Source organism: Phyllostomus discolor, chromosome 3, assembly GCF_004126475.2.
Source record: "Phyllostomus discolor isolate MPI-MPIP mPhyDis1 chromosome 3, mPhyDis1.pri.v3, whole genome shotgun sequence".
Classification (NCBI taxonomy): Eukaryota; Metazoa; Chordata; class Mammalia; order Chiroptera; family Phyllostomidae; genus Phyllostomus; species Phyllostomus discolor.
In genome coordinates this window covers 209,711,911-209,739,837 of record NC_040905.2, presented here as the reverse complement: position 1 = coordinate 209,739,837, position 27,927 = coordinate 209,711,911, and the positions used below count along the sequence as shown (strand labels likewise).

Sequence of the window (27,927 nt, the reverse complement as noted above, 5' to 3'; positions counted from 1 at the left end):
TACCTCAGTTTCCCCAAGCATTCCACTCGGTAGGCAACAAGGCCCATCGTAAACAGCCGCAACTTGCCACCCACGTGTCCCTTTCCTACCCCCACTGTCTCAGAATAGGTTGAGTTACTCATAATCCAGGCAAAGTGCTGACCTCCTCTTGTCTCCTAGCCTTTGCACAGGCTATTCCACTGCCTGGAATGCATCCCTGCCCCGACGTTGCCGGGCCCAATCTGGCTCCAGTGTCCGTTCTCACGGAGAGGTTTCTGTGGTCCCCTGAGGAGCCTCCACTGGGCCCCTCTCCTACCCCAGCATTGACCACGCAGGACTGTAATCAGTTTCTTGTCTGTCTCTCCCAGTACACAATGGTTCTCTGACTTCACGCGCACCAAGACCAACTTGTAGGAAGACCAACATATAGGAAATGCAGATTCCTGGGTCCAACTAGGGACTTGGAGTCTGCATTCTTACATGCCCTGGGGTTCTCTCTCTTTTTTTTTAAAGATTTTATTTATTTTGAGAGAGAGGGGAAGGGAAGGAGAAAGACAGGGAGAGAAAAATCAATGTGTGGTTGCCTCTTGAGCACCCTTTACTGGGGACCTGGCCGTAACCCAGGCATGTGCCCTGACTGGGGCTCAAACTAGTGATCCATTGGTTTGTAGCCTGCGCTCAGTCCACTGAGCCACACCAGTCAGGACCCTGGGGTTCTGATACGAGTGGTTCCAGTAGAAGTGGTTCCAGCCACGCCTGGAGAAGCCCAGGGCACCCTGAAGACAGGGCCTATTATATATTTGGGCCTGGCCCAGGCCAGACCTAGAACAAGGGGCTGTTAAATTATATAAATGCTTGTGAGAAGTGAAAGTAAACCAGGGAATCCCACCAGCCAGAGCGTGTGGCTCTGCAAGGGCACGGGACAGCTGGAGCTGGGGTGGTGGGCTCAGCTGGGAGGGCTGGGGGATCGTGCTGCCTCAGAGCCCACCAGGGAGCCGGGAGGGCCCCCTGGCTCCCCTCAGCTGCGCTCAACTCCCCACCCAGCCCCCCTCGGCTTCTCTGGGTCAGCTGGCCCCATTTCCCTGTCACCTGTCGTCAGCTACCTCAGGCACTGCCATTATTAGCTTGTGAGAAGCGGGAGGTACGAGAAGAGTGGGCTGTGAGTTTCCCAGAATAGAATAGCCAGCCCCTGGGACAGGGCAGCCGTCCTGGTCTGGCTGCATTGCCCCTCCCTGGTCGGTGGCCACTTCTCCGGCGAGCACACAGGCCTAGGGAGGCAGAGCCCCCGAAGCCCGGCCTGTGTGGTCGCAGAGTGCCCTCATCGGGGGGGAGCGTTCCAAGGCCGTGGTGAAGACGCAGAACTGTAGAATGAGGAGGAGTTATCCAGTGCGGGGTTTTCCTGGCAGAGGGGACAGCAGAACCCAGGGTCCTGAGACAGGGGCATGACGGGGTGAAATGGGCAAGAGAGAGTGAGGGGTGAGGGGCTGGGAGAGTAGGGGTGCGGCAGGGGCTTGGCCTCCCAAAAAAACTTCAAGGACCACTATTAGTGGTGAGGATAGATGGGAGCCGGGAAGGATGGGCGCGTCGTTTGGTCTGGTTGTACTTTTTCTAAAAATGAAAATATAACCCTGGCCAGGTAGCTTACCGGTTAAAGCGTCGTCCCAATAGGCGAAGGTTGCCGGTTCAGTTCAGGGCACATACAAGAAGCGACCGACGAATGCATAAATAAGGGGAACAAGGAATCCATATTTCTCCCTCTCTCTCCCAAATTAATAATAAATTACATTAAAATGTAACATTTAGACAAGAAATTCCAGAAATGGAATGCGATGGTTTCAGAAACAAAACACACCTGTGCGAGCAGCCCCCGATCAAGAACCAGAGCCCCAGGAGCCCCTGACGCCCCACCTGCTCCCCCCGGGGCGGCCACCACCCCGACATCTGACACCGTGCACGAGTTCGGGCCGGCTTCCTGCTTTCTGTGCGCGTCCGACAGCACAGGGCGGGGTAACAGTAGGTTTACGGCTCTGAGCATGCAAGACACTTTATCCTTGTACGATGCATTGATTAATGATTGTGGTCTTTTCCATGTGAACAGCTGTAAACCCACTTTCGTCCCACCCTCTGTGTCCTGCTCACGTGTGGCTCTTTCACAGTCGTGTTTGCGACATGTATCCACACCTGCCCCCTAGTCGTAATTAGTTCACTCTCAGTGCCGTGTGGTGTTGAGTACGCCACGGTTTATGTTCCATTTGACTCTTTTTCTTTAAAGATTTTGTTTATTTTTAGAGAGAAGGGGAGGGAGGGAGGAAGAGGGAGAGAAACGATGTGCAAGAAGATAGTGGATCACTTGCCTCTCGCACTCCCCCAAGTGGGGACTTGGCCCACACCCAGGCACGTGCCCTGACTGGGAATGGAACCGATGACCTTTCAGTTCGCAGGGCAGCATCCAGTGCGAGGGGCCACGCCAGCCAGGGCTTCCATTTGACGTTTAACGGGCATCTGGGGTGTGTCCGGGTCTGGGGGTCACAGCCAGCACTGCTGGGAGCACCCTCGTGCGTACCTCCGGCGCGCTCACGGATGCATTTCTGACGGAGATGCGCCCAGGAGCCACTGCGGGGTCCCGTGAGATGGCGGAGGGGACAGGTCAGACCGGGCATGGGGACGAGGGGCTCGGGAGTGGGGGTGTGAATGCCGCACGGGGAACCTCGGAGACCCTGCGGAAGTCGCCGGCCTGCTCCCTGGGCGTCCTCGGATGAGCCCGGAGAACCAGGCTCTCCCAGAGTCCCTAGCTGTCCCGAGCGGGGCTGGCCTTTCCTTCTGGCCCCTCCTCCCGCAGAGGTCAGACAGGGCAGCCCTGACACCGGAGGCACAAAGCGTGACACCGGTTGGCACTCCGTCACGTGTGCTCTCCGGGCCCGTTTGCCCAAACCGTGTCGGCCACGGCCCCCCACGTTAGAGGCTGCTTCGTTCACCTCGGGCGTCTGTGTGTTTGGATCCCTGGGCAGTCCCCGGTCTGCCGCAGAAGTGGGCCAGGGTTCCCTCAGGGCCTCCCCGGCTCCGGTCCCCGGGGTTTGGCTTCTGGGAACATCATGTTATTCTAGAAAGGCAGGAAGTGCTCAAAGGAGGATGGGGACGAGGCGGGGGGGGGGGCAGGGGGGGGGTCCAAAGGGCCCAGGAGGCAGCTCGGAAGGGTTATCGCCGGCCAAATCTGTGGCCACTTGAGCACCAGAAGAGATTGTAACTGCCCGTATCACATAAAAACCCACGAGTGTACAGCAGTATTCAAAAAACGGAAAAACTCAATTGCATTATGGAATGCTAGTCAGCAAGAGAAATTAATTGGTACGTGCCATAAAACGGACAAATCACAAAACGTCATTCGAAGCCGGGCACGAAGACCACCTACGGCGGGGGCCGTGTGCAGGAATGTATAAAAGGCGAGTGGAGAGAGGGAAGTAGCGGCCGGGGGCCGGGGGGCTCACTGCAGGTGGGCACAAGGGGTCTTCCTGTGGTGGTGGCAACAGCTGCGCTCCCTAAACTAAGAGAACAATCATTCAATCGAATGCATCTTATGGCACACGAGTGATACCTCATTAAAGCTGTTTCAGTCAAACCCGCCTACTTGCCAGCACTGGAGGTGACCGTGTCAGCTGGCGTCTCTACAACTGGCAAAGGGAGTCACACACTTTCCTTCTCAGGTGGAACTTGAGTCCTTTAGTTGATCGGAAACTTGTTTCCAGAGTCCCAGCAGATATGAGAGAATGACTGATACATTTCTGAGGTGTGACTATGGTATTTTGGTCATGTCAGAGAACTACCTTGTTTTTAAGATCTGCTTGTTCAGGTGCTTGCAGGTAAAGCACATGTCTGGAACTTCTCTAAAATATTTTTTTAGAAGAAATGGCAAGATGGCCCTGGCTGGTGTGGCTGTGGATTGAGCACTGGTCTGCGAACCAGGGGGTCGCCTGTTCGATTCCCAGTCAGAGTGCATGCCTGGGCTGCAGGCCAGGTCCCCAGTGGGGGACGCATGAGAAGCAACCACACATTGATGTTTCTCTTTCTCCCTCCCTTCCCTTCTCTAAAAATAAATAAATAAAATCGTTTAAAAAATGGCAAGATGTTAATTACTGACAAGGTGTTGATTTTATGGGTAGGCTTTATATGGTTTTCTTTTTAACTTTTCAGTACCTTTGAACATTTTCCAAGTTTTTTCTTCTTTTTTTTTAAAGCACCCTGCTAGCCCTGGCTGGCGTAGCTCAGTGGATTGAGCGCAGGCTGCGAACCAAAGTGTCACAGGTTCGATTCCCAGTCAGGGTACATGCCTGGGTTGCAGGCTATGACCCCCAGCAACCGCACATTGATGTTTCCCTCCCTCTCTCTTCCTCCCTTCCCTCTCTAAAAATAAATGAATAAAATCTTTAAGAAAAAAAAAGCACCCTTCAAATGAAGTTTGCGGTGAGCACCCAGGAACACAGCTGAAGGTCAGGCGGGCTCCCACCTGCCGCTCCCACCTGCCCCAGCGCCTCGCCCTGGTTCGCACCAGCTCAGGCGGTTAGTGACTGCGCCTGCGTCTTCGCTCCCGGTCTCCTCCAACGCCTGCATCTTGCAGACGTGGGCACGGGCCCCGGAGAAGCCGCCCCACCTAGATCTGCCTGAGCTGTTCCACGCCCAGGCTGCCCACCCACACCTGCGCCCCCAAGCATTTCACTGGCCACCGGTCCTCCTCCCGCAGCAGGGGCCCTCCCAGCCCGCAGACCACGTGGACCCCACCAGGCTCAGTGGCCCGGGAAGGACTCGGCACGTCCACCAGGCTGCCCTCGCCCCTTGCCCTCCTGGAACCCCCGCCCACTGCGCCCCAAAGAGAGCGTCCCCAGCCCCGGCCCAGGAAGTAAACGGCCACGTGTGTACCCAGAGGCACGGCAACTCGGAGAGAAATCCCTTACATCGTTTATTCCACTCGAAGTCGACACACAGATGCTCTGCCGTACAAAAGTCGGAAGCCGTGACAGACCGAGCGCCAGGGGCAGTGCATGGACGTGTAAACAGACGAAATGAATGAAAATGCCACTTGTGTGTGATGTGGGAGCAAATCAGTGTGGGCCGGGCCCGGCCCGAGATTACATTCACAGCGCGGGTTAAGTGCAAACGAACGGAATGTTGGGTTGAGGGGGAGGGGCGCCACCCGGGCCTCCCACCGGGGAAGCTGCGGGGCTCAGAGTCAGACCGAGCTCAGTGCGCAGCAGCGCCCCCGTCTGGGGAGTACGGGCGGTGCAGGGAGATGCGGGCATGTGGGGGGCGGACTCTAGGAGGAAAGTGGGCTCACAGAGGGTGGACCATGCCCAGCATCTCCCTCCCCCATTTCCCCCTCCCTCTGGACCCAAACGGGCACGATCACTCCCCCTTGGGGCCCCTCTGCCGCTCAGGGGCAGGCGGGGGGTTCCGCCCCCGCCTTTCTCCCCCACATCCAGAGGATGGAGAACCAGGGGAAGGGTATTTCTCTCACGTGCCTCCCAACCTGGACAGGGGCAGAACCTCAAAATAAAGTGTTAAGGCAATAAATAAAACGTCACGGCTCGGGTGGAAACACCCTAAGAGAAGTGAGTCTGCAGGGCCGAGAGAAGCCCCGCGGTGTGGGGACAAGCGACGCGGGGACACGGGCTGACCGCCTCCCTCCGAGGGCCAGCGGGGAGGCAGGTGGGGCGCCACGCTGCAGCCTGACCAACCGGAGAGCATCTGCACGTCCGGCTGAAGGCCGGCCCGGCCGGCACGCCTCCTGACTGCCCCCCGCCCCGTGTGGTCCCTGGGCCCCTCGCCCCTCGGGCCACGGCAGCACAGGGGACGGGCTGGGTCACAGCCTCCAGCTCAGCGCCTGGCACCACCTGGGAAGTCCCGGGCTCGCCCAAAGAGGTGGGTAGGGGCGGGAGGACCAGCCCCGCCTCCTGTCTTTGGTGGTGGCGGGAGCGGGAGGAGGAATGACAGGCTCTGGCAGGGAGAGGGAATGCCCGAGGACGATGCCCTGGCCTGGTGCTGGGATCTGTCCAGGACCCGCCCCCTGCCCAGATGCGAGCACAGGGGGAGCAGGCCCTCCTCTCTCCCCCCTCCCGAGGGTCCCGCCTGCTGCTACCAAGGGGCCCACAGTCCCACCCTCCCAGTCCAAGGCCCCCACCCTCCCTCTCTGGAGCTGCAAACTCTAGGGAGGCGGCATGGTCCTGGCAATGGCCAGCCGTGTGCCTGGACTCTGAAACCTTCAACCCAAGTGCCTGCTGGCTTGAGACATCAGCGACCTTGACCACAGAGCCCTGCTGCCCCCACCTTTTTCCACCACCCTCCCAGCTCACTTGTCGGTAGCCCCGGGTTGGGGGAGCTCTTGGGGTCCCACACCCAGGGCACCCCGGCTCCGCCTGCCCTGATTCCCCTCACACCTTCCCCCCTCTCTCTCTCACTGCCTTCTCCTGCAGGCCCCACTGGCCGCTGGTCCGGCCTCTGCTTCCCCAGGAACAGCCGAGGGCAGTCAGGGGGGTCCCTAAGGGCTACATCCCTCTCCAAGGAAGTTTGCCCCCCCCCAGGCCTTAGGAATTCCCAGGTGATGGGGGAGGGGCAAGGTCAGGGGCAACTGCCCATGGTCACCACAGCCAGGGCTCTGCTGCTGCCGACGGCCGTAGAAGCCAGGCCCCTGGGTGCCAACCCGAAGGAGGAAGGGGGCGCCTTCGCTCTGCCGTCACCCACGCGGACGAGGCTGCGGCGGCCACCCCTCCCAGCCTGCTGCGGCCGCTACTGCAGCTCCTCCAGGGGGCCGTTCTCTCGGGGCAGCGCCCCGTTCAGGCCGGCGCTGCTGCTGCTCAGCGCCGTGCCCAGGTAGCCGAGCAGGATCTCGCTGCGGCGCCGGGACAGCTGCAGGATGTCGTGCGCCAGCGCCGGCACCGAGGTGTAGCGCACGTTGTCCAGGTCGAACATGTCCCGCAGGTACCGCACGATCTGGTCCTGGGGGCAGGGCTGGCGTGAGGCCTGGGCCGGCGCCCCTGCCCGCCGCCCCCGCCAGGCCTCCAGACCCCCAGAGCTGTCCTGGGCTTCCTCAGACCCCCCCCACCCCGGGCCAGGCTCCCCGTGGAAGGGGCCAAGTGTGCTCTCCACAGGCGCCCCAGGGCCCTTTCGGGGGTGGGGGGGGTGGGGTGCAGGCCAGGCTCTCGCTCCACTCCTGGCACCTTGCAGGGCTCGGATTCCAGGGGCCACGGCAGGCAGGGCCCGGTGGTGGTGGCAACCACCGCACTCCCCACTCACCTTGAAGAAAGCACAGACCTCGGCGAGCTGGGGCTTGGGTCCGAGGAAGCCGAAGGCCAAGACCGGGCTAACGTGCTCCGATACGGAGTAGAAATGGGAGATGAAGCCGTCAGGCACCTGTTGGGGCGGCAAGGCTGAGGCTGGGCCCCCGGCGGCCCCTTCGGAGCCGGGCTTTAGAGGGGGCCTGGGGCACTCACATCTGCGCTGGGTGGCCGCGGACAGGTGACTGGGGAAGACCACGTGCTCACCTCCGCAGAACCGGGGGGACCTCGGGGCTGCCGTGAGGGCTGCCCGAGGAGGGGCCTGGGGAGGGCTCGGCACAGGAAGTGCCCAGCGTGTGTGGCGGCGGCAGCTGGTATCAGCTGGGCAGCAGAGCCTGGCTGGCGGAGAGGGACAAGGACCGCAGGCCAGACCGGGCAGCCGGCGCCGCCTGGGAGGGCAGATAACTGCAGCCCCGTGTCTGCTCCGGGGTGTCCCGCCCCCACCCGGACGCCCCGCCCAAGCCGGCTGCCACGCCTCTGCCTGTGCCCTCCCTCGCTCCAAGGATGCCCTTCCCCCTCCGATCCCCTCAGCATTTCCCAGCGTCCTGCTCTGCTGGGCCCCGCGGGGTGAGGTGAAGGCACTCCTGGTCAGGGGAGGAGCACTGGGGGGACAGGCGGCCCGTGCTGTGGCAGAGACCCAAAGGTGCGGCCAGGCCTGGGGCCTCCCTGCACCTGCCCCATTCTCCTGCCCACCCTGCCCTGCCCTGCCCCGACCACAGGCCAGCATGCCCCGAACAGAGGGGCAGCTGAGCGGGCGCTCCCCCGCCACAAGTGCCCCACGGCACTCGCCAAGGGCCCTGTTGGGTCACTCACCATCAGCAGCCTCCTCTTGGCTTTGAGGACCGACCAGCAGGCAGTGGCCAGGGCCTAGAGCAGAGACGGGACCCAGTGGGTGCCAGAGCGACAGGCTGGGCCACAGCCCCCGCCCGCCACCCGACCCGGCCCCGAGCCCTCACTCCCAGCAGGAAGGCGGGGCTGGTGTCTGGGCTCTGCCGCTAACGGCCCCTCAGTCAGGAAGCAGGTACACCTAAACCTGAAGCCTGACGCTCACGCTGACCCCTGCGGGCCCAGGGACCAGCCGCTGGGCACCTCGGGGCCTCCATTTCCCGACCTCTAGAAGGGCTGTGGGCCGGCGGCACCCCATCCCATCCAGGGATCCACAGCGAGAGCTTGGACACTGCCTGTGAGACCGGCCCCTGCCACCCGCCTGGGCTTCCCGAGGGTGCCCTCGCCCTGCAGGGGCGCTGAGCTCACGCTCTCCTGCTGATCCTCTTCCATGTTTTAACTCAATAGGATGCATTAAAATTGGATAGCGTGACCGCCGGCTCGGAATGAGCAGACTCAAGTAGGCGAAACCGTTGCAGGGGAGGACAACGCACAGGCCACTAGCTTTACCACGTTGCTGAGGAGAACAATGGGGTCCCTGGGAGGCTCCTCTGGGGCAGAGGAGCAGAGGCCAGCCCAGTGGGGTGACCGCTGACTGATGGGGGAGCCCAGCCTCGGTACCCAAAGCCAGGGACGGAGGGGCCCAGGGTCCAGGCCGACGCATGCGTCCCTGCGAGTGTGCGCTGGGAGCGGGGGCGGCCACCCACCGTCTCCTTGAAGCTGTCTGACAGCCAGCGGTTCCGCAGGACGGCGAGCACCGAGGACGGGGGGTTCTCCAGGTCCTCGAAGGCGTCCATGAGGATGAAGTCCAGCACGATGTCGAAGAAGCTCATGCACACCACCTGCGAGAGGCGGGCTGCTCTACGGCCAGGACCTGGGTCTGGGGGGGTGGTGGGGGGAGGCCGGGGGCCGGAGGGGGCGAGGCCGTGCGGGGCCGCCACGGGGCATAGACGCAGCTCTGCTGTGCAACCCGGTGCAGCCGGGGCCATCTCTCCCGCGGCCCGGGCCTGGGGCGGGGCAGAAACTGGGGGCTCACGGCCATGATGGAGCTACCTGAGGCCCTCGGAATCAAGGCGGACCTCCGCACAGGCACCCCCCCCCACGCCCCCTGCTCAGGGTCTCTCTCGGGCGCTAAGCACCAACCGACTCACCCCTCGGCCCTCCAGCTCCAGCCGAGTGGTGGCCCAGGTCTCCGGGCGCAGGGCGTAGCTCAGCATCTCCTCGTAGCTCTCCAGGAAGCCTTTGGGGCTCTGTGGGGAGAAGGCCCGGGCCCGGCTGGACCAGATCTGTGGGGATGGGCTGGCCCGTGGACGGGGACGTGCCAAGGCAGGGCCAGGGCCAGTTGCTGAGCGGCAGCCGCGGAGGCGACGAGGCAAGGAGGGTGCCCTGCCCACCTCCATGTGCCCCTGCGGAGACCAGGGTGTCCCCAGAACAGACCCCACAGCAGGCGCCCAGCCTGTTCCCGAGCACCCACCGTCTTCCGGGAGGTGCGCCCGCCCTGCGGCAGGAGCCCACTCTGGAAGCGTGGGCGAGGACTCGAGCCCGAGTCAGGCGGCCAGAGATCCAAACCGCCATGACCTCGAGCCTCGCTGGTGGGACGGGAGAAGCCGCAGCTCCACACTCGTGGGGCTTTTCCGGGGCAGCCGATGAGCTCGCGCACGTGACACAGTCGGCCGGTGCCCGGGCCTCGGCAGAGTGGTGCCTGAGCTGTTGGCACACGGGCGGGTCCCTCGCTCCCCGGCACCTCGAGGTTCGGCTGGAGCAGGACCCAAGGTGCCTTATGGACACGGGCAGCTAGTACGTGCTGGGACTGATCTAATGTGGGTCAACGCACCTAGTTTGTACCGTCCTGAGAGGGGCGCCCTGGTGTTATGCCCACTTTACAGATAAGAAGACTGAGGTTCCGAGACATCAAGGGTGTGTCGGAGAGCCGGGCGGGGTGGAGCTGACACCGAAGAGCATGGACAGGTTGGTGCCGTTTCCAGAACCACGGGCAGAGGCGGCACCGGAGTGGTGTTCACCATGAGGCCAACAGGGCGGGGGCGGAGCTTACTGAGCAAGGACACCGACAGCCCACGAGTGGGATGTGGAGTGAGGGGCCGGGCTGGGCCCTCGATGGGAGGAGCCAGGTGAAGGCATCTCAGGGAAAGAGCTACCTGGCGGGGACTTAGGAGACAGGTGACCAAGGAAGAGGGGCGGGAGGCTGGGGGCTAGGGAGCTTCCAGACGCCAGTATGGCTGCACCTCTGAGCCCGGGTGCCGGATACACGGGGGTCCGCCTATTCTCTCGCTAAAGCCCACAGATGCACCTTCGCACCCTCGCCAGCGCGCCTCACAACGACGGTAACAAATGAAGGATGGAGCAAACGAAGGATGGAGGAAGAGCGGGCCAGGCACAGAGGAACCAGCACAGGCAAAGGCCCCCGTCAGGGGGGAAGTCGGCGTGGACCGGAAGCCTGGGACCAGTCCGTCTGGACGGGGCAGAGCGCACAGTGTGGCAGGCCACCGAGGGAAGCCTGCCGTTGACACCGAGGGCAGCGGGAGCCTCTTACGCAGCTGGGGGACGAGGTCACGGGTGGGGTTCGGAACCACTGCCCTGACACATGAGGAGAAAGGACCGAGGGGGCAAAGGCACCTTCAAGAGCTTTGCTCAGACCCGTCAAAGAGAGGGGACACGGGTGTCCCACTGACATGGAAATCGACGCAGCCTCACCGATGATGAAAGAAACATCGAGCGTGAACAAAATAAAGACTAAAAAGATGATTAACACCCAGCATTGGCCAGAATGTAAGGAGCCGCACTCCCACACTGCTGGCGAGGACCTACGCTGTTAAGGGGTGTGGGAGGGCACGCTGGCCCCACGCCGGCGCCCAGGGCTGCCTCGGCCGTGGCCACAGCCACGGCACTGTCCCATAGCCAGCCTCAACACGTGGAGGGAACTGCCAGGACTGGCTGTGAAGCGGTGTCCTCGCCCCTGACACACAAGGCCCAGGGCAGACACCCATCCCCGGGAGGACCGGACAAGCCACGGGCAGCCGCCCGCCCAGCAGGACGCAACACAACCGGTCAACGTCACCGTGAGGACACGTGAGCAGGACACGCTCACACACGGCACGGCGAGGCTGCAGAGGCCACGGGCACGGCCCGAGCCTTGGAGGTTAAACAACAAGTTCAAGGGGCAGAGTCCACAGAAGCGGGCAGGACAGATGGGCCGTGAGACTCCCTACGGTTTGCGTTTCATAGCTGGTGAATTCTGCAGAGCTGTGTTCTATTGTGATCAGAAATAAGAAGCAATACAGACCCACATTTTTTTAAATTAGCGCAGAAAAAAACCCCCAAGCCTTCCCCAGCTCTCCCACAGGGTGAAGTCCAAGTTCCCCTGCTTGATTCCAGGTAGGGCTTTTCTTTCATTTCTTTTCACACAACCAAGTACAAGTTAGAACCTGAAACAGAACAAGCCGAGTGGGGGGAGAACCTGAAAGAAGGCCCCCCCCCCCCCCCCCCCCCGCAACTACCTTCTCAGCCTTCATCATTAGGCCCGTCACCATCTGCCGGCCGACCTCCCCGAAGAAGAGCTGGTTACTCTGGTCTTCCAGAAGGCCCTAAGGAGCGGGGGGCAGGGGGAGAGTGAGCCGCCTGGCTGGCAGACCCCCACAGCCAGGGAGAGGGCGGTCCCAGGTGCTGAGCAGAGCAGGTGACCCCCCAGCTCACTGGGACCCGCCTGCCCTTGCCCAGACCCCGACCCCACCCTCCCAGGAGCCCCACCCCGCACCCACCTCGAATGCCTGTCGCACGCAGTGCAGCTTGGCCAGGAAGTCCTGGTCGCTGTAGCAGCCCAGCAGCTCCGTCCTGCGGGGAAGCACAGTCAGCCTCGCCCCCCCCTGGGCCCCATCCGGCGAAGCCCCCACGGGGTTCTGGGCGGAGCCCCAGGTGGCGCTGCCCGGGCCTGGCAGCATGACCTGGGGCAGCTGTCTGCCCCGCCATGCGCCTCGGTCTCCCCCAAACCAAAGCAAGAGGCTGCCTGGGTGCTCTCTGAGGACATGTCGGCCTCAGTAACCCCGGGCACGGCCGGCAGGTCTAGTCACTGGGAGCTGGGCTGACCTTGGCCTCTTTTCGGCCCCAGTTAGCAGAGGACAGAAATGGCCAATGGCTCCCGGTTGGCTGGACGCCAGGGCAGGGGGCTGCCACCCAGCAGGGTCTGGCTGCCCTTTAGCCGAATCACCAGGCTCCGGCTGGGGCTTTTCGCTACCTCAGCCCATGGACTTTAAACACACAGATCTTGAATCTGGAACCCTGCCCAAAAGCCAAGCTGAGATTTTCATGTCACACAGGAAAATTAATTTAAAATGAATTAAGAAGCCTAAATATACCTCAGAAAGGGTCGTATCGGGACACGGGGCCAAGGAACAAGGCCCCCTGTGTCTCCGTGGCCGGCCCCTCGGAGAGCTTAGACTAAGCACGAAACACTGTTGCTTTATGTATTAATTGTATTGATTTGTCGTCATTAATTCCAGACATGCCTGTCTCGGTGCCCGGCCGGGGCCAGCCCAGGCCCTCCTCAGTGGTGCGGGGGTGGGTGCCAGCCCATCGCAGCCCTCGGTGAGCCCAGCCCAGCCGAGCCCTCACGGAGGAAAGACCGCTGGCTGCTCCAGCCTCCTCCGAGGGGGCCGGCGCCTGCCCCGCCCGCCCTGCCCGCCCCGAGCGCGCTCACTCACCGGAGGGTCCGGCAGAGCACCTTCCCCTCCTTCACCAGCTGCAGGGCCTCCTCGTAGGCGGCGGCGGGCCTGGAGAGCGGCACGGGGAAATCGCCGGCCCGCAGGGACTCGAAGAGCTGGGCAGGGGCAGAGGAGGAGGGAGGCAGGTCAGAGCCCCTGGGAACAGCGTCCCGGGGTCTGAGCACCCATGCCCAGCGGATGCCCAAGGGGCCGGCCTCCCAGGGGGGACGTCTGAAGGAGCACTGGCCCGAGAGGCAGAAGGCCGGGGTTCGAGCCCATCTCGGGCCCTCGTGTCCCCGTCTCCAGGGGCCCTTCCCAAAGGAGCCCGAGCCCGTGTCCTCCCACCGCAGGCCGGGACAGCGGGGCCTGACACATGGGCCATGGCAGGGGGCTGCCGCCAGGCAGCGGGCGTGTGGCAGGGGGAAGGGAGAGGCCAGTGTGGGCCGGAGCTGGTGGGGGCGGAGACCCCCGCCCTCACCCCCAGGACCTATGAGCCCCGGCTTCCCGGGCCTCCCGGGCCCCAGCGGCCACACGGAGTCCCCAGGGAGCGACACTTGGAGACGGCCGAACTCTGCGAACGGCTGCACTTTCCCACGGCCATGCTCACCCAGGTCACAGAGAGGACCGGCCCCCACCCCACCCACCCGTGTCCCTCCACCTCCTGCGTCACCTCGGTGGCGGAGAAGAAGGAGTCCTCCGAGGTCAGGCTGTCCTCGTCGTCCGCCCGCAGGCGCAAGGAGCCCTCAGTCAGGGGCAGCATGAGGGTCCGCTCTGCGAAGAGCGGGGAGAGGAGGGCTGAGCCGAGACCCCCAAGCTCCCTGGTGGGACGCATGCACCCGGCGCCCCCCTCCACCGAACACGCGTGCGTGAGGACCCAGGGCCCTCGCCATCGACCCTGAGACGTCCTCGTGGGGGGCACAGCTGGGCGTGGACATGAGGCTGCTGAGGGGACCGGCCCACGGCCGCACCCTGACTCCTGGTGGCCCCGAGCTCCTCAGAGGCAGGCCCCAGGGTGCTGTGTGGCCCCGGACGGGTCGCTTCCCCTCTCTGACCAGCCAAAACTTGGCTATCTCGACACCAAAGGGCTTTTGGGGCCCACAAACCACTCCCTTGGAGTTCCCTCGGAGTTCCCGTCCTCACCCACCTGAGGGCTAAGGGGCCTGGACCTCAAGGCTGCTAAGGACATGAGGCTGCTAAGGGCACCTGGGAAAGGCCTGTGACACTGACCTGCAGAGTTCACCCCCTGAAAGCCCCACCCGCCTTCCCTGCCAGTGGGGGGCCGGAGGAAGTGGGGCCTCAGACAGGCGAAGCCGCTCAGGGCGGGGCTGTGGGAATCGCGTCGCCCAGGCCAGCCTGCACCGGGCCTGGGTGGCCACCGGTGGAGCCGAGGAGCCAGATGCTCAGGAGTCCACTGTTCCCCTCGGGTCTGCCAGCACACTCAGGGAGGCTCTGGGGGCCGCCCAGTTCACGGCGCAGGGTCTGGCACCCAGCAGCTGCTGGGGCGACACTGGCTGTTGGCTGCATAACTTCATTCTCCCAGGGATGCCACGCCCCTTCAGCCCCGTGGGGCAGGGAAATGGCGGGCACAGGTTCTTGGCCCCCAGCCTACTCTCGGATAATCCTGGGGGCCACCCCCTCTGCCCACCCACTGCCTGAAGGAAGAGGCTCAAACCAAAGGCCTGAAGAAGCCCAAGGCCTACTCCCAAGGGCACGGGTGCAGGGGCCCCCCAGGGCCTCACCCCAGCCTGCTCCCACCTGCCACGTGTCAGAGCACCCCTCAACCCCTTCAGGACCTCGGTTTCCCTGTCTGTGCGCTGGATCAGAGGCGGCCTGAGGGCCCTGGGGACTCTGGTTTGCCTGATGCACCGAGGGAGTCCCACTGCGGCTCTCTGGCTGCCTCCCCGCACCCACCCCAGTGCTGCCCGCGAAGGGCCCGGCTCACCTAGGTCCAGCAGCATGCTGTCGGTCGGGAAGGTGGACCCAAACTCCTCCTGCAGGTGGTAGGCGCGGTGCAGCAGGGACTCCAGCTTCTCCGCAAACTCTCTCCGCTGTGACTCCGGCTGTGGGTGAGAGGGTGGCCATCAGCCCAGGCCCTCCAAGCTCCCACGCCAACGGCCCCGCCCCTCACCAAGAACAGGGGGGCCCAGCCCCTGGAGGGAGAGGGGCAGGCTCTGAGGCCCTGCCATGTGAGTGCTGGAGCCGCCCGACACAGAAGCCAAAGGTGGCCAGCGAGCTGCTGAAACGTGGTCAGCGGCAACCGAGACGAGCCGGGAGCATAAACGCACACCGGATCTCCAGCACCTGGTACCGAATGCACACACACACACACACACACACACACACACTCAGTCCCGGCCACTGTTCGTGCTGATCGCCTGCTGAAACGACAGCATTCTGGATAGACCGGCTTACGTCAACTACCGTATGTTATCAAAATTAACTCATCTGTTTCCTTTTGCTTTTTCACGTGGTCTCTAGGAACTTTCCAACGACACGCGAGGCTTCCTACTGGCAATGCCATCCTGACCTGGGCCAGCCTGGGTGCAGACCCCGGCCCCACCAGCTCCAAGCTGTGTGACCTGGAGCAAAAAGCATCCCCGTTCTGAGCCTCGGTTTCCTCAGTCTGCCCATCTGTCAACTGGGTTAAGAGTGCCTGCTTCCCAGGACCCTCGGAAAGCAGGAAGGAGATACGCCAGTGAGCGGCAGCCACTAGAACACTCGCGGCCCTTGCCACCGCTGCACTGGGAGAGCGGCCGGGAGCCCAGGAAGAGCTGCGTGCAGCGCCCGGGAAGGCGCAGTGCCCGAGGCTGGCGGCTCGCGGCCCCAGTGCCCTCCCCGCCACCCCTCGCCTCCGGGCCCGGGCACAGGGAAGAAGGGGCCCCTGCCCCTCTGCCCCTGGGAGCTGCTGGGCCAGGAGGCTGAGCCCCGGCAGGCCCCGCTCTGTTTCCACAGCGGCTGCCAGGTCTTGCACTTGCACGTAACCAGACCCTGGGGAGCAGACTGGGGCCGGCTCGGCCGAGGCCACTGGGGAGAAGGAGCCGGAAGGGCTCAGCGGGGACGTAACCACGCAAACGGCTGCCTTTCACCGAGCGCCTGCCCTGGACCAGGCGCCTGGTCCCCCTCAAAGGCAGGCACTACTGTGACCCCGTTTCACAGAGAAATCTCAGAGAGGTCCGGGGGCCCGGCCCACTGTCGAGAGCCTGGAGGAGTGGGTGTGGGTCCAGGCCACAGGACCCCGGAGCCATGGGCCGCTCTGCTTAGCTCTGCCACAGGGTCAGACCCGTCCCCACGCAGCGTGCGACTCATGGCTTTGGCTGACATCCGCCAGCTCTGTCTCTGTGAAGTGACCTTGCGTCAGGGAACGGTTTCTTAGCCGTGACACCAGAAGCACCAATGACGAAAGAAAAAAATCAAGATACTGAATTTCATCATAATAAAAAATTTTTGGAGCTGGCTGGCATAGCTCAGTGAATTGAGCGCGGGCTGCAAGCCAAAGTGTCGCAGGTTTGATTCCCAGTCAGGGCACATGCCTGGGTTGCAGGCCATGACCCCCAGCAACCGCACATTGATGTTTCTCTCTCTCTCTCTGTCTCCCTCCCTTCCCTCTCTAAAAATAAATAAATAAAATATTTTTTTTAAATTGCTGAGTATTAAAAAAAATGTTCACACAGAAAAATGCCTACAAGGATACTACGCAGCTCCACCTGGATGACGGGTTCTGGCGTCAATAGTACCCAAGATGACAACTATTTACCGAGCAACTACTACGGGCCAGGCTCAGGCTCAGACGGCACGGCGAGCACCACTGTCCCACCGGGGGCACCAGCTCTCAGCAAGGCCTTTGTCCACGTCACACGGATCACAGCCTGAGCGCTTATTTCCCCCACGCCTTTCCACTTCTGTACTTTCCACTATTTTGTAAGGGCTATTTCATTGTTTTCGAGATAAGGAAAACAATGAAAGTGCTATAATGTTAAGATGCGGCATTAGCCCTGACTGGCGTGGCTCAGTGGGTTGGGCCTCATCCTGCGAACAGAAAGGTTGCCGGTTCGATTCCCGGTCAGGGCACACACTTGGGCTGTGGGCCAGGTCCCCTGCTGGGGGTGTGCAGGAGGCAACTGATGGATGTTTCTCTCCCTCTCTTTCTCCCTCCCTTCCCCTCTCTAAAAATAAACAAACAAAATCTTTAGAAAGAAAAGATGCAGTATTGGCAATAACTGCAATTTTGGAAGTAAAGCTCTGCCCTCCCTCCCTGCTCCCACACAGTCCACCGCGGGCCCCCACACAGAGGTGGCCTGAAGCGCTGCGTGTGCCCTAGGGCGCGGAAGCCTTCCTTGCACCCCAGGCGTTTCCCAACCTCTGCTCCCCACAACTGGGCCATCGTGCCTGTGTGACAGGCCGCGGAGCTACTGCCCCCAGCAGGGCGGACAGCAGGCACACCAACCTGTCCCCCCGGGGCTACACACTGCTTCCCTCCAACAGAGGCCCAGGGCAGGACGGAAGGGGGTGGGGCGGAAGGCGGAGAAACTACCCTCCTCATCCTGCCTCACACCACATCCCTGCCCCGTCCCACTCCAAGTGGGGACAGTCCCCGCGGGTCAGCCCCTGCGTGACCCCAGCTCCCAGTTCCCAGGGGAGCTCTGGACACACAGCCTCCGGAGCCAGATGTCTCGGCTCCTCCCTCACCTGCGCAACCATCCCCTGGACTCACCGCCCTCGGCCATCACAGTTGAAGTCGTCCCCGCCTCCTGGGGACCCCCAACTGATGGGCCAGACATCGTCAGACTGCTCCCCAAAGAGACGCCCCCCACCTGACCTCGCTCGCTCCAGGGGAGCACGGGAGCTCGTAGGGCTTTGTTTCTACTTGTTTTCAATGTTTGTGTGTTCAGTTTACAGGGAGGAAGGAGGTGGGGAGAGAGAGAAACGCTGATCTGCTGTTGCACCGACATACGGGCGCCCTGGTGGATTCTGGTGCTGCTCTGCGCAGGGACCAAACCCACGGCCTCATCATCGTTTCGAGACCACGCCAGCCAACAGAGCCACCCCACGGGGCCTTTCGTTTCTCACGCGGAAAGAGCCCAGAGCCCCGCCCCTCACACAAACCCCGCCCACAAGCACGAGCTCAGAGCGAGAAAGTCGAGCAGTGAAGAGAGGTCCTGAAAAGGACAGGAAGGCACAGCGACCGCTGCTCTCCACCTTCCCCTGCAGACCCCCTCCCTGTAGACCGCCGTGGACAGTGTCCTGCACACCCATTGGAGGAAAGTAAGACACACGCACACCGGTAGCGACCGAGAGGCGCGCGGGAGCGTGGCTGTGTCTTTCTAAACCACACACACACACACACACACACACACGGCCGCACTAGGCGCACGCTGCGTCTCGCTGTTCCCGCTGGCCGCACGGTGCACACAGCAGCCTGCCGGCCCACGCCACGGCCCTCGGCCTTTTCGTGGCTGCGTGGTGCTCCAGAGCCTGGCTGCTGGGCCGTTAGGTTCCAGTTTTGCTACTATTACAGGAGAACGCCTCAGAGACCGTCCGTCCCAGGGCACACATTTGCTGTGCTTGTCACAAAAATGCTTTATTGTAGCTTTTCTACTTTTTCATTCCTGATGTTGAAATAAACGTCCATTATGGAAAATTCAGATGACGTCCCAAAAAAAGTACAAACGAGAGACAGAGGCGGCGTCATCCACTCACCTGTGCACACAGGCTATTTCCCGTAGTCCCGCGGGAATGCGTGGCTGGGGCCAGGGTGAGCGCCGCTGTGATTCCCTTTGTAAGTACCACGTGCCAGGCACGCTCGCGCACAGCACGTTACCTTACGTGAATGTTTTACTTGGCGGGACCGACACCCTGATCAAGAGGAAAACTCCCGCCCAAGGGGAGGACTGGCTGGCTGGCAGGAGGCGGGGGGCTACCCGTCAACCCTCTCTATGACGGGGGGCGAGGACCACCTACCTCGGACAGCGCCTCTGAGGCGGTCTCGGGGTTCCGGAGGCTGTCTCCCGGCGTTGGGGTGCTGCCGTTGTCCCCCCGCTGCCCCACGCTCAGCGCCTGCTCCCATTTCTGCAGAGCCTCTTCGAACAGCTCCATGCCTGAGAGGAGGGAGGGGGGGTCAGGCCCCGGCAGACGGAGAGCGGCTCCGTCCCAAGTCCCTCCAGAGGGCCCCGAAGGACAGAAATGGCAGGACTTGGTGGGCCGGGTCCTGATCGCTTTTTAAAATTCTCACCCAAGGATATGTTGATTGGTTTTAGAAAGAGAGAGGAGAGGAAAGGGGAGGGAGAGAGGGAGGTAAGGAGGGAGGGAGAGGCAGAGGAGACATCCATGTGAAAGAGCAAGGGAAACATCGGTGTGAAAGAGAAACCTGATCAGCTGCCTCTCCCACGTGCCCCCCCTTACAGGGGATTGAACCTGCAGCCTAGGCATGGGCCCCGCCCGGGAATCCACCCACCACCTTGGGGTGTGCAGGGCGTGCTCTGCCCCGCTGCACCACCCAGCCAGGGCCCTGACCACTTTTCTGATCGGTTTACAGGCCTTCATTCTGATCAGATTTGCTCCTGGGGGCTGTTCCCGGTCCAGCGGTGGACGGAAACCACTGGGTGGGGGGCTGGGTTCGGGGAGGGGGAGGGGGTACAAAGCAGCAGATGGAGAAGTGTCCTGGGCATGGCCCGAGCCCCAGGAGGCCGCTTTCCGCCACCCCACTCCGCCCCGCCCCGGGAGAGCCCGGGGCCCCTCCCGGAGGGTACCTTGCATGTAGAGGCTCTCGGCGTTGCCGTCGCTGGCGGTCGCAGACTCCTCCGTCCCCCTGGCGTCCCATGGTCCCGAGCACGCAGCCGTGGGGCTGGATGAGTTCACCACCACCATCTGGGCACCAGGCGGTGCAAAGACCCAAGACCGCGGGGTGAGGCCTCTCTGGACTCTCTGCAGGACCCGAGGCTCCCCGACTGTCCACCCGCGTGCCGCGCTGGCTCTCTCCAGAAACCACCCCCGGAGCCAGCCTGAGTGCAGAGGTCATGTCCTCGGAAGAACCTGGTCCACCCATTCCTGGTGCACGCACCTGACTACACCTCACGGAGACTGCCGGGACCGACAGCCAACCCAGGATCCTGCAGCCTCGAGCCCAACCCACCCGGGGCCCGCTCCCTGCTCTGGGGCTCCGCCGTCAGGCAGACCAGGAAGACGAGGAAAGGAAGCAGCCGCAGGTGCGGGTCGGCCAGGGCCCGCCGGGCCCCGCAGCGCCCTTCCACGCGAGCAGTCCCCTGCCCTGACAGGCCGTGGGTTCCTCCAGCACAGGAGCCACCTCCTGCGCACCCCTGGGTCCCTAGGGCGGGCCCGGCTCCGAGCTGGGGCTCGGTGCTGACGGAATGAATGAATGACTATCGAGGCGTACATGAGCCACGGTCACTCCCCAGGGTGTGATTCATCTCTGCACCCTTAGCACCTAGCAGAGTGCACGGCAGAGAGCAGAAGCTCGCTCAGTGTCTAACCAATGAATGAATGAACAAACGAGGGAACGAATGTTCACAGGTAAGTCTTCCCCAAGAGGCTGTAAGCTTCTCTCCTGCACCCATCCCCCTTTTCCTTTCCTCACCGACGCCTGGCACCCGGTGACCATCTAACAGCCTGCTGCACGGATGATGGTGAGTGAGTGCACGTGTGCATGTATGAACGAACGCACGACTGTGTCACATCTCTACCCCCGTCTTCCCGCCAGTCCACAGGCCCCCGAGAGCACAGACTGAGCCCGGCCTGGCGGCTAGGGACTGCGCCTCAAGGCCCTGGCAGGTCCCCTCTGCCCTGGCCCCCGTCCTCACCGAGGCCAAGCTGTGGGAGGAGCCTGAGTGCTTGCTGGGCTCGATGGAGGAGATGCCGCTCAGGGTGTCGTTGCTCTTGCTGCTGGGGCTCTGCACCCTCCGGCTGGAGTAGCCTGCGAGGAACAGGAGAGTAGGGCTCGCGCAGGCTTCCTGCCCAGCCTCCGTGCAGGCCGGCCCGCCCCTCTTCCTGGCCGCCCTCTCCTCCTCCTCCTCCTCATCTGGGGCCTGCCCTGCCCTTCGCAGTCAGGGTGGCAGCAGGGAACCCGGAGCCGGGCACTTCGCAGACAGGCACTAAGCCAGGGCCACTCGCTCCCGTGTCCCTGTCACCGGCACAGGGCCTGAAGCCCAGCTACTTCCCACCTTCTTCTTTTTTAAATTTATTTTTATTATGTTGATTTTAGAGAGAGGGAGGGAGAGAGAGAAAAACGTTGACCTGCTGCCCCACCCACCCGCGCACTCGCAGGTGGGCTCCTGCACCTGCCCCGACCGGGCACCGAACCCACAACCCTGGCGTCGTCGGGACGGCGCTCCAACCAACCGAGCTACCCGGCCAGGGCCTCCCTGGCCTCCTCCCTCCTGGACTTGCCCTGTGCTGCTGGTTGACTGATTAGGAATTCTCCTCCTTCCAAAAAGGACCCAAGGTAACAACTTTTGCAGGACCCACCGAACACTGTTCTTTAAGTGAGAGAAGTACGGGAAGGGAAACCAGTGAGACCGGAGGGGGGTGGTACGGGGAAGGGGAGCGAGAGGCTGGCGTCGAAGTCACCCCCGGTCTCCCAGGTTCGCTGCTGCAAAAGGGAAACCCAGCGAATCAGCATTTCTCAGGTCCTGTTCTAAACGAACCTAAACGCTTCTCGTTTACTGTTGCGAAGACAACACTTTCCTTTTGCGGTGATAATTCACAACGGAAACTCTTTTTCACACAAGGACCCAGGTGCTCCCAGGGCCCTGGATAATGAGAACAACCGTCCACCTACTACTGGACACGCGCTGGGCCGCACCACCCCCCAGATTCTCGCAAGGACACAAGGAAGGAGGCTCGACTGTCAACGCCGCTTCCCAGGCGACAGGAACTTGTAGACAGGATGTCACCACCCCCAGACCCACCGTTCACAGGGGTCCAGCTAGGACCTGACTCCAGGCCCGGCCCTCGCGCCCACCTCACACCTACCTTTCCTCACCGATGGGGCCTTCCTGGCCATGAGGATGGGGAGGGGCACGGTGCCCAGATGCTCGCCTCCCATCTCGGGGCCGACCTGCTTCTTCCTCCGCCTTCGCCTCTTCAGCTGGTGGGCGGCCAGGGCCAAGGCCACGGTCCCTAGGGCCGTGGCAAAGAGGACCTTCCGCAGGCCTGGTGTCAGCCGCAGCTGCGAGAATGCCGACTGTGGGAGAAGGGGGACACGGCCGGTTACATCTCCACAGGACAGCCCCAGGCAGGCAGGCAGGCAGGGCCGCCCCGAGAGCACAAGGGAACTGGGGACACCTCGGGCACCTGGGGGCAATCCGTTGACCAGAAAATCAAAGAGGTGGCCACCTCAGGAAGGGAACCTGGCCAGCCCCTCTGGAATGTGGACCACAGAAGTGTAAGAGAGGGCTGGGGCCGGCAGGACAGTGATGCCGAGATCACGTCTGGGGTCCAGCAGGCGCCACTGACACCCGCCACGACTCCAACAGCTGCAGCAACTGAGCACCCACTGCTCTGGCCGCTGCGCCAGGCCTCCGCCTGCGTGTCCTGCCCGCGTGCCCATCCTCCCTCCAGGCACAGGATCTGAGGCCCACGCCGGTTAACACACGTGCTCACGGTGACAGGGAAACAGAAAGCGAACCCGGGCCTGCCACTCCACTTCTCAGGGACTTCCGCAAGACGAAGACACTCGGTCCCCCCAACTGTCCTGTCTGTCCGAGTCCCCGCCCCGCCCCACTCTTTGCCTGCCTGCCTGCCCGGGAGCCCCTCCTTGGGCCGCATCCCACGGGGCAGAGCTTGGGAAAGTGCCAGGAGGCCCGGTCAGCACAGGCACGTGAGGATGGCAGGGAAAGGCCAGGCAGGCGCCCCGGACCCCAATCCCAGTCCTCCCTGCTCTGCGCAAAGAGGAGACCCCAGACCCCTGGACCGACACAGCGAGGGCCCAACTTCCCTGGGACCCCGAGCAGCTCCATGTCTCAGGGTCCAGGCGGTTCAAGGGCGGAACCACAACCCGGCACCATTACCTGCCCGAACGTCGTGTACAGGAACACAGGGATCTCAGCCACCGTCATGGCCAGGGCCTGGATCATGGACACGCCCTCTGTCCTCCGGAACGCCATGGCAGGGACGACACCCCGGGCGAGAGCCCCTGGGGCCGAGTGTTCCCGAGGAGAATGTCTTCAGCTGGTTGCCTCCTGGGTCCCAGGCACCGTCCACGGCCGGGGGGGACAGGGCTGCGCATACCCAGGGGTCCCTCCGCAGAGCTGAGAGACAGAGGACACAGTCGGACACAAGGACGTGTGCACAGGAGCGGGGAACGCACACGAGAGGGCCCCGGGAGGCGAGGAGGGAGCACAGCCTCCATCGGGGATGCCAGGCCCAGAACCAGACCCCAGCCTTCTGTGTCCACCAGCAGGAAGGCAGCCAAGTGCCCCGCGGACCCTCTGCCCACCGTGCGCCCTGGGAGCAGAAGGCGGTGCCTCTGGCACGCTGGCCTGAGGGCAGACCTGGGACTGAGAGACGGACAGGTCCGTCTCAGACACGATGGCCTTTCTTTCCTAAACATAAACCTCAGGCCTCCACAGGGTCTGGCCCTGACCGAGGAGCAATACAGTCTGTCACCATCCCACAAGGCCAAGAATGTTTTACTTCCTGTGGCCCGAGTTATGGAAACAGCAGGGCATTTCCTCAGATAACAACGGCCATTGCACATCTGTGTCTACGTCGTGTCACCGAATGGTTATAATTCTGGGAAGCAGAGGCTCTCCTGCTCGCCCTCCCCGCCCTTGCCAATTTCCAATGGGGAAACGGAGGCTCCGGGAGGCTGTCAGGAGTGCGCAGTGGCACAGCTGGTAGGAGGTAAGAGTCAGAACTCGGACCAAGGTCTCTCAGACCTCAGGCTCTGTGCTCCGTGCAACCCTTTCACTAAACGTGATGGGGAGCAGGAAGGGGCGAGCCCCAGAGGAACCGCAGGCAGCGAGGACAGCCCTCCCCTGGGGGAGATCCCCCCGAGACCCTGCTGGGGTCGCCCACTGCCCATTCTAAGGCTGGGAAGAAGTGGCTCAGCTGCAGGTGGCCCGTTCCCAAGGTCCTGAGGGGTGTTCTTCAACCACCACCAGCGCGGCCACCACCACCACCAAGACCCAGGATGCCTTCAAGGTCTCCTGGGAGCTAAAGCAGAAGGAATGCACAGGCCAGGACAGGCCCTGTCTACTCGGGATGGTGGCCAAAGTCGCTGGACTGGCACAAGAAACAGCTTATCCCCAGTGAGTGGGACGGAAGGACGATGCTATCAGTCTAGCCCTAGGGCCGGGCTGTGGGGGTGGGGGGGTTGGCAGAATGTTCTGGGGTGAGGAAACTGTCACATCAAGGGTGGGAGACACCCTGTCAGGGGGCTGCAAACTGAGCCGTGTGATGACTGCCAGTGGCCAGGGCCAGGGTTAATATCTAAGGCACCCCCTTCCCCCCCCCCCACCCCTGGCGCTGTTTCCCGAGTACTCACTCCAGGCCAGGCCTCCCACAGGCTCTCCACCGAGCGCTGTGAGTCTAGCCACTCACAGAACTCTCACGACAACCACTGTACAAAATAAGGAACCTGAGGCTCCGAGAGGTAAGTGAACCGACTGAGGTCACTGAGTAAATGGCCAGCCTGCAAGGTGGCCTCGGTTCTGGGGGATCCCAAGGCCACAGGTCTCCCCTGAGCTGCCTGCTACACTGCCCCCTCTCCCTCCACGCTGCACCCGAAGGACGCCCGGGACCCCAAGCAAGAAGCTCTCGTGGAGTAGTGAAGATGAGCCTGAACACATGTTCCGGGGGTGAGACGGGGCTGAGGGGCCTGGCCTGTGTCTGCGGGCAGGTCAACAGCAGCCTCTGTGGCCCCAGCCTGAGGGAAAGAGCGCCCGATACAAGGTGCCAACACCCACCCCCAAGCCTGCTTCACTCCAGGGACGGGTCCGGGTCCAGACCAGACGGGCCCTATCCCACCCCGGGCACCGCCCGGAGAGAGGCGTGCATGATGATAAGCCCATGGCAATGTCCCCACCCCATGGACACTTCTAATGCCATGCCCACCTGGCCGGTCACCTCTCCAGCCCTATAACCTTGGGCAGGACCTACTCCTTCCCCCCAAACGGAGGCACTTACACCCTCAGGCTGGATGCCCACACTCTCCGCCTGGGAGTGGGGATGTCACTGGATGTCACCTCCTCCCTTGCCCTGGACCATCCCACTAAGGACTCTGGTCTTAACAGCCCTCCTTCCCGCCTTGACCTCGGCCAACGACCCCTGACCCAGGCACTCCCTTGAACCATCCTCTGCCCAGTCTAGTTCATTCCACCGGGACACCTCACCAGTCCGACCCGGCCCGGAAACGGGGTACTAGAACACGGGACCCCAGCAGTATCCCGTCTTCAGAATCGGTTCACTCCTCCCCAGGCATCTGCTAGAGCAGCCCTCGTCCAGCTCCCTTATCGTTTGCCCGGACCCTGGGAATGTCCACTGGCACCGCCCACGGCCGGCGCACCCGCTCCTTCCATCCGGGTACTCTCCCAGGCCTGCCCCGATCCCCACAACGTTCCAGGCCCGGGCATCTTCCTCGCTGGCCCGGTACCTTTCGTTCCACCTCTCGCGCCGCCCACGACCAGGTAGGTACCTGCTCATTCCAACGCGGGCCCTCCTAGCCCTGCTGAGCCCGGACACCGACGCCCCTACCCAGTCCCCCCGCTCAGGCCCGGCTCCCGCAGGCCGCAAGCCTCAGTCCCCGGCCCGCCCGACCGCCCGGCGGGCTCAGCCCCGGCCGCCACTCACCCGGGATCCCATAGCTGCGGAAGGGCAGCGTCTCCTTCCCCGGCGTCCGCGCAACCAACCCTTCGGCCGCTCGGGGGCGTGGCCAACTCCCACTTTGGCCAATGAGCGCCTCTGAACCGTACCGCGCCGCGCGGAGGGGGTGTGTCACATGACCAATTTAGTCTCAACTCTTCAATGCCCCGCCCTCTAAGTGCGGTTGAGGCACGAAAGTGATCTTTTCTCTCCTGTGATTGGCCAGAGAGATTGTATTGACGCGGGAGGCTGGTGGAGTGAGGCGGGGCCCTCTTAAAGGGGCTGAGGAAAATCAATGAGGTTTTGAAGGGGCTTTGTTGAAGGAAGCTGCGGCAGTCGGAGCCCCCGGGTTTGGCTCCCCTACCTCTTTGGGGCTCCACAGACAAATCCTTCCTGCACTTCAAACGCCCATTTTCAAATCCCCACGCCTCTGACTTCCTACAGTATCCTCTTACACACTTGCCACTTTCCAACCTGCTTCTGGAGTCGTTGGCCCAAGTGCCGCGTCTCCCCTACTAGACAGTGCCTCCCCGAGAGACGGGAGTCAAGGGATTCAACTCCGACCGTCCCGAGCTGCGCCCTGTATTAAAGTCCGGGTTTGAATCAGGGCGACCTGAGCTGGAATCAAGTTTTACCGCTTCAGCTCTCTGGACTTTACCCAGTGTAGCCCTTTGTAAAAATGGGGGTGGACTCTCTCTGCCTTGCCAGAGTCAGAGGGCTCGGGTGGGTCGTGGAAGAAAACTGAGTGGCAGCCCTTTTATAACTGTGAAGAGCTGGGCACATCTAAGTTCTTAAACTATAATCATTGGTAAGGTCGTATTCTTTCATTCATTCAACAACTAATACTGCTGCACGCCAGCCCTCTGGCTAGATGTGGGAGCGCAATGGTGGACAAGGTACATGTAACAAAGATGCATACAATCTTGTGTGATATTGTGTAACATTGCTGGAATGCGGGGAAACTCAGGAATGTGGGGAATACCGAGGGAGACCGGGGCTGTCCTGCAGTGGTGAGAGACTCGAGAAAGAAAGCGACACCCAGAGGGAGACCTGAAGGATAAGTAGGAATTAGCTGGACAAGAAGGAGAGCAAGGAATTCCAGAAACAGCAAGGCATATGTCCCAGAGGCCAGAGAGAATCGGGCATCTCTGATTCCAGGTGGCGGAGAGCATGGCAGCCAACGAGCCCAGGAAGAGGGGGCCAGAGCAAAGGGGAGCGGGCTGTGCGCTGGCTGCTGGGGTTCTGGCTAAAATCCGCCACGTCCTTCCCTGTGACCTCGGGCAAATCACTTAACTTCTCTAAACCCCAGCTTCCTCGCCCTTCCTGAGCCCAGCATGGGCTCAGGACACTTTGGCCATTACTATTAGAAAAATGGCAATCATCAGGTGAGAGCTGGAAGAATAAGTGAAACAATTAGACCAGGACAGCTCGGAGACCAGCAATAACTAGCGCCTACTGTCTCATTCTCTCCCCTTCACTCCACTGCGCTTCTCTCCCTACGACTTGTTACCTGACATGTTATGAATTTGTTTGCCCAAGAGGAGGGCGGGGGGGGGGGGTTGCTTTGCTTTGTTCACTGCGGCCTCCCTGTTGTCCAGAACAGTGCCTGGCACATAACAGGTGTTGAGAGTACCTCCCCCTCGACCAAACCTGAGTCAGGTCCTCTGAGCCCACTGCTCAGCAAGGCTCAGCCTTGGGCTCCGTCTCCATCCTGGTAGAAACGTCCTAGCCAGAGTCCCGCTGAGTCAGCCGAGCAAAACCCCCCCAACGCTGGTATCTGATCATCCTCCACATTGGATGGAATTCCTCATTCTGCCCCCTCCCCATCTTATCCTCCAGCTTGCCTTTGGCAAGAATCTCGCTAGCCTTGATGCTTCTCAGTAGTCATTTCCACCCACTGCCCCCTCCCTGCTCCTTGGCTGTAAATCTCCACTTGACCTTGTATTTGGAGTGGAGCCTGATCCGTCTCCCCTATTGCAAACCCCCACTGTGCTAGCCTCTCTCAAATAAAATCGTCTTTACCGTCTTTAACGGGTATCTTGAATACCTTTTTTTCTGTAACAGTGCTCTGTGTGAATTACTGAGTGAATGAATATGTCACGATATCGATACATGCCTGTTGAAAGATGATACTGAGGCAGGGAAAGCATAGGGTGAACTCGGAGACTGCGCTGCTCTTGCTAGCCAGAGTCTAGCATCCTGGTTGCCAG

At 62.1% G+C, this 27,927-nt stretch overlaps 1 protein-coding gene across 1 annotated transcript; it reads right to left on the bottom strand.

The window, feature by feature from the left end:
- Window positions 1–4,412: 4,412 nt before the first annotated feature.
- MIGA2 (mitoguardin 2) lies at window positions 4,413–25,805 on the bottom strand. Its single transcript, XM_028514850.2, has 16 exons — window positions 25,706–25,805; window positions 22,924–23,163; window positions 21,887–22,097; window positions 20,716–20,828; window positions 19,648–19,765; window positions 18,860–18,996; window positions 14,844–14,961; window positions 13,572–13,672; window positions 12,902–13,017; window positions 11,963–12,035; window positions 11,702–11,788; window positions 9,338–9,436; window positions 8,894–9,028; window positions 8,115–8,168; window positions 7,261–7,377; window positions 4,413–6,963 (listed from the first exon to the last, which is right to left on the bottom strand). The coding sequence occupies exons 2-16, from the start codon at window positions 23,017–23,019 to the stop codon at window positions 6,754–6,756; spliced, it is 1,785 nt and encodes a 594-aa protein (XP_028370651.1). The 5' UTR covers window positions 23,020–23,163; window positions 25,706–25,805; the 3' UTR covers window positions 4,413–6,753.
- Between the last annotated feature and the right edge of the window lie 2,122 nt (window positions 25,806–27,927).

What these genes read in the sequence shown, in the direction of transcription:
- MIGA2 (XM_028514850.2), bottom strand. Translation starts at nt 23,019, where the DNA reads ATGGCGTTCCGGAGGACAGAGGGCGTGTCCATGATCCAGGCCCTGGCC. An exon ending in GGCCCCATCGGTGAGGAAAG is followed by an intron (nt 20,829 to 21,886) that starts GTAGGTGTGAGG and finishes TGTTCCTCGCAG; the next exon opens with GCTACTCCAGCCGGAGGGTG. An exon ending in CCTCCCACAGCTTGGCCTCG is followed by an intron (nt 19,766 to 20,715) that starts GTGAGGACGGGG and finishes CCTGGTGCCCAG; the next exon opens with ATGGTGGTGGTGAACTCATC.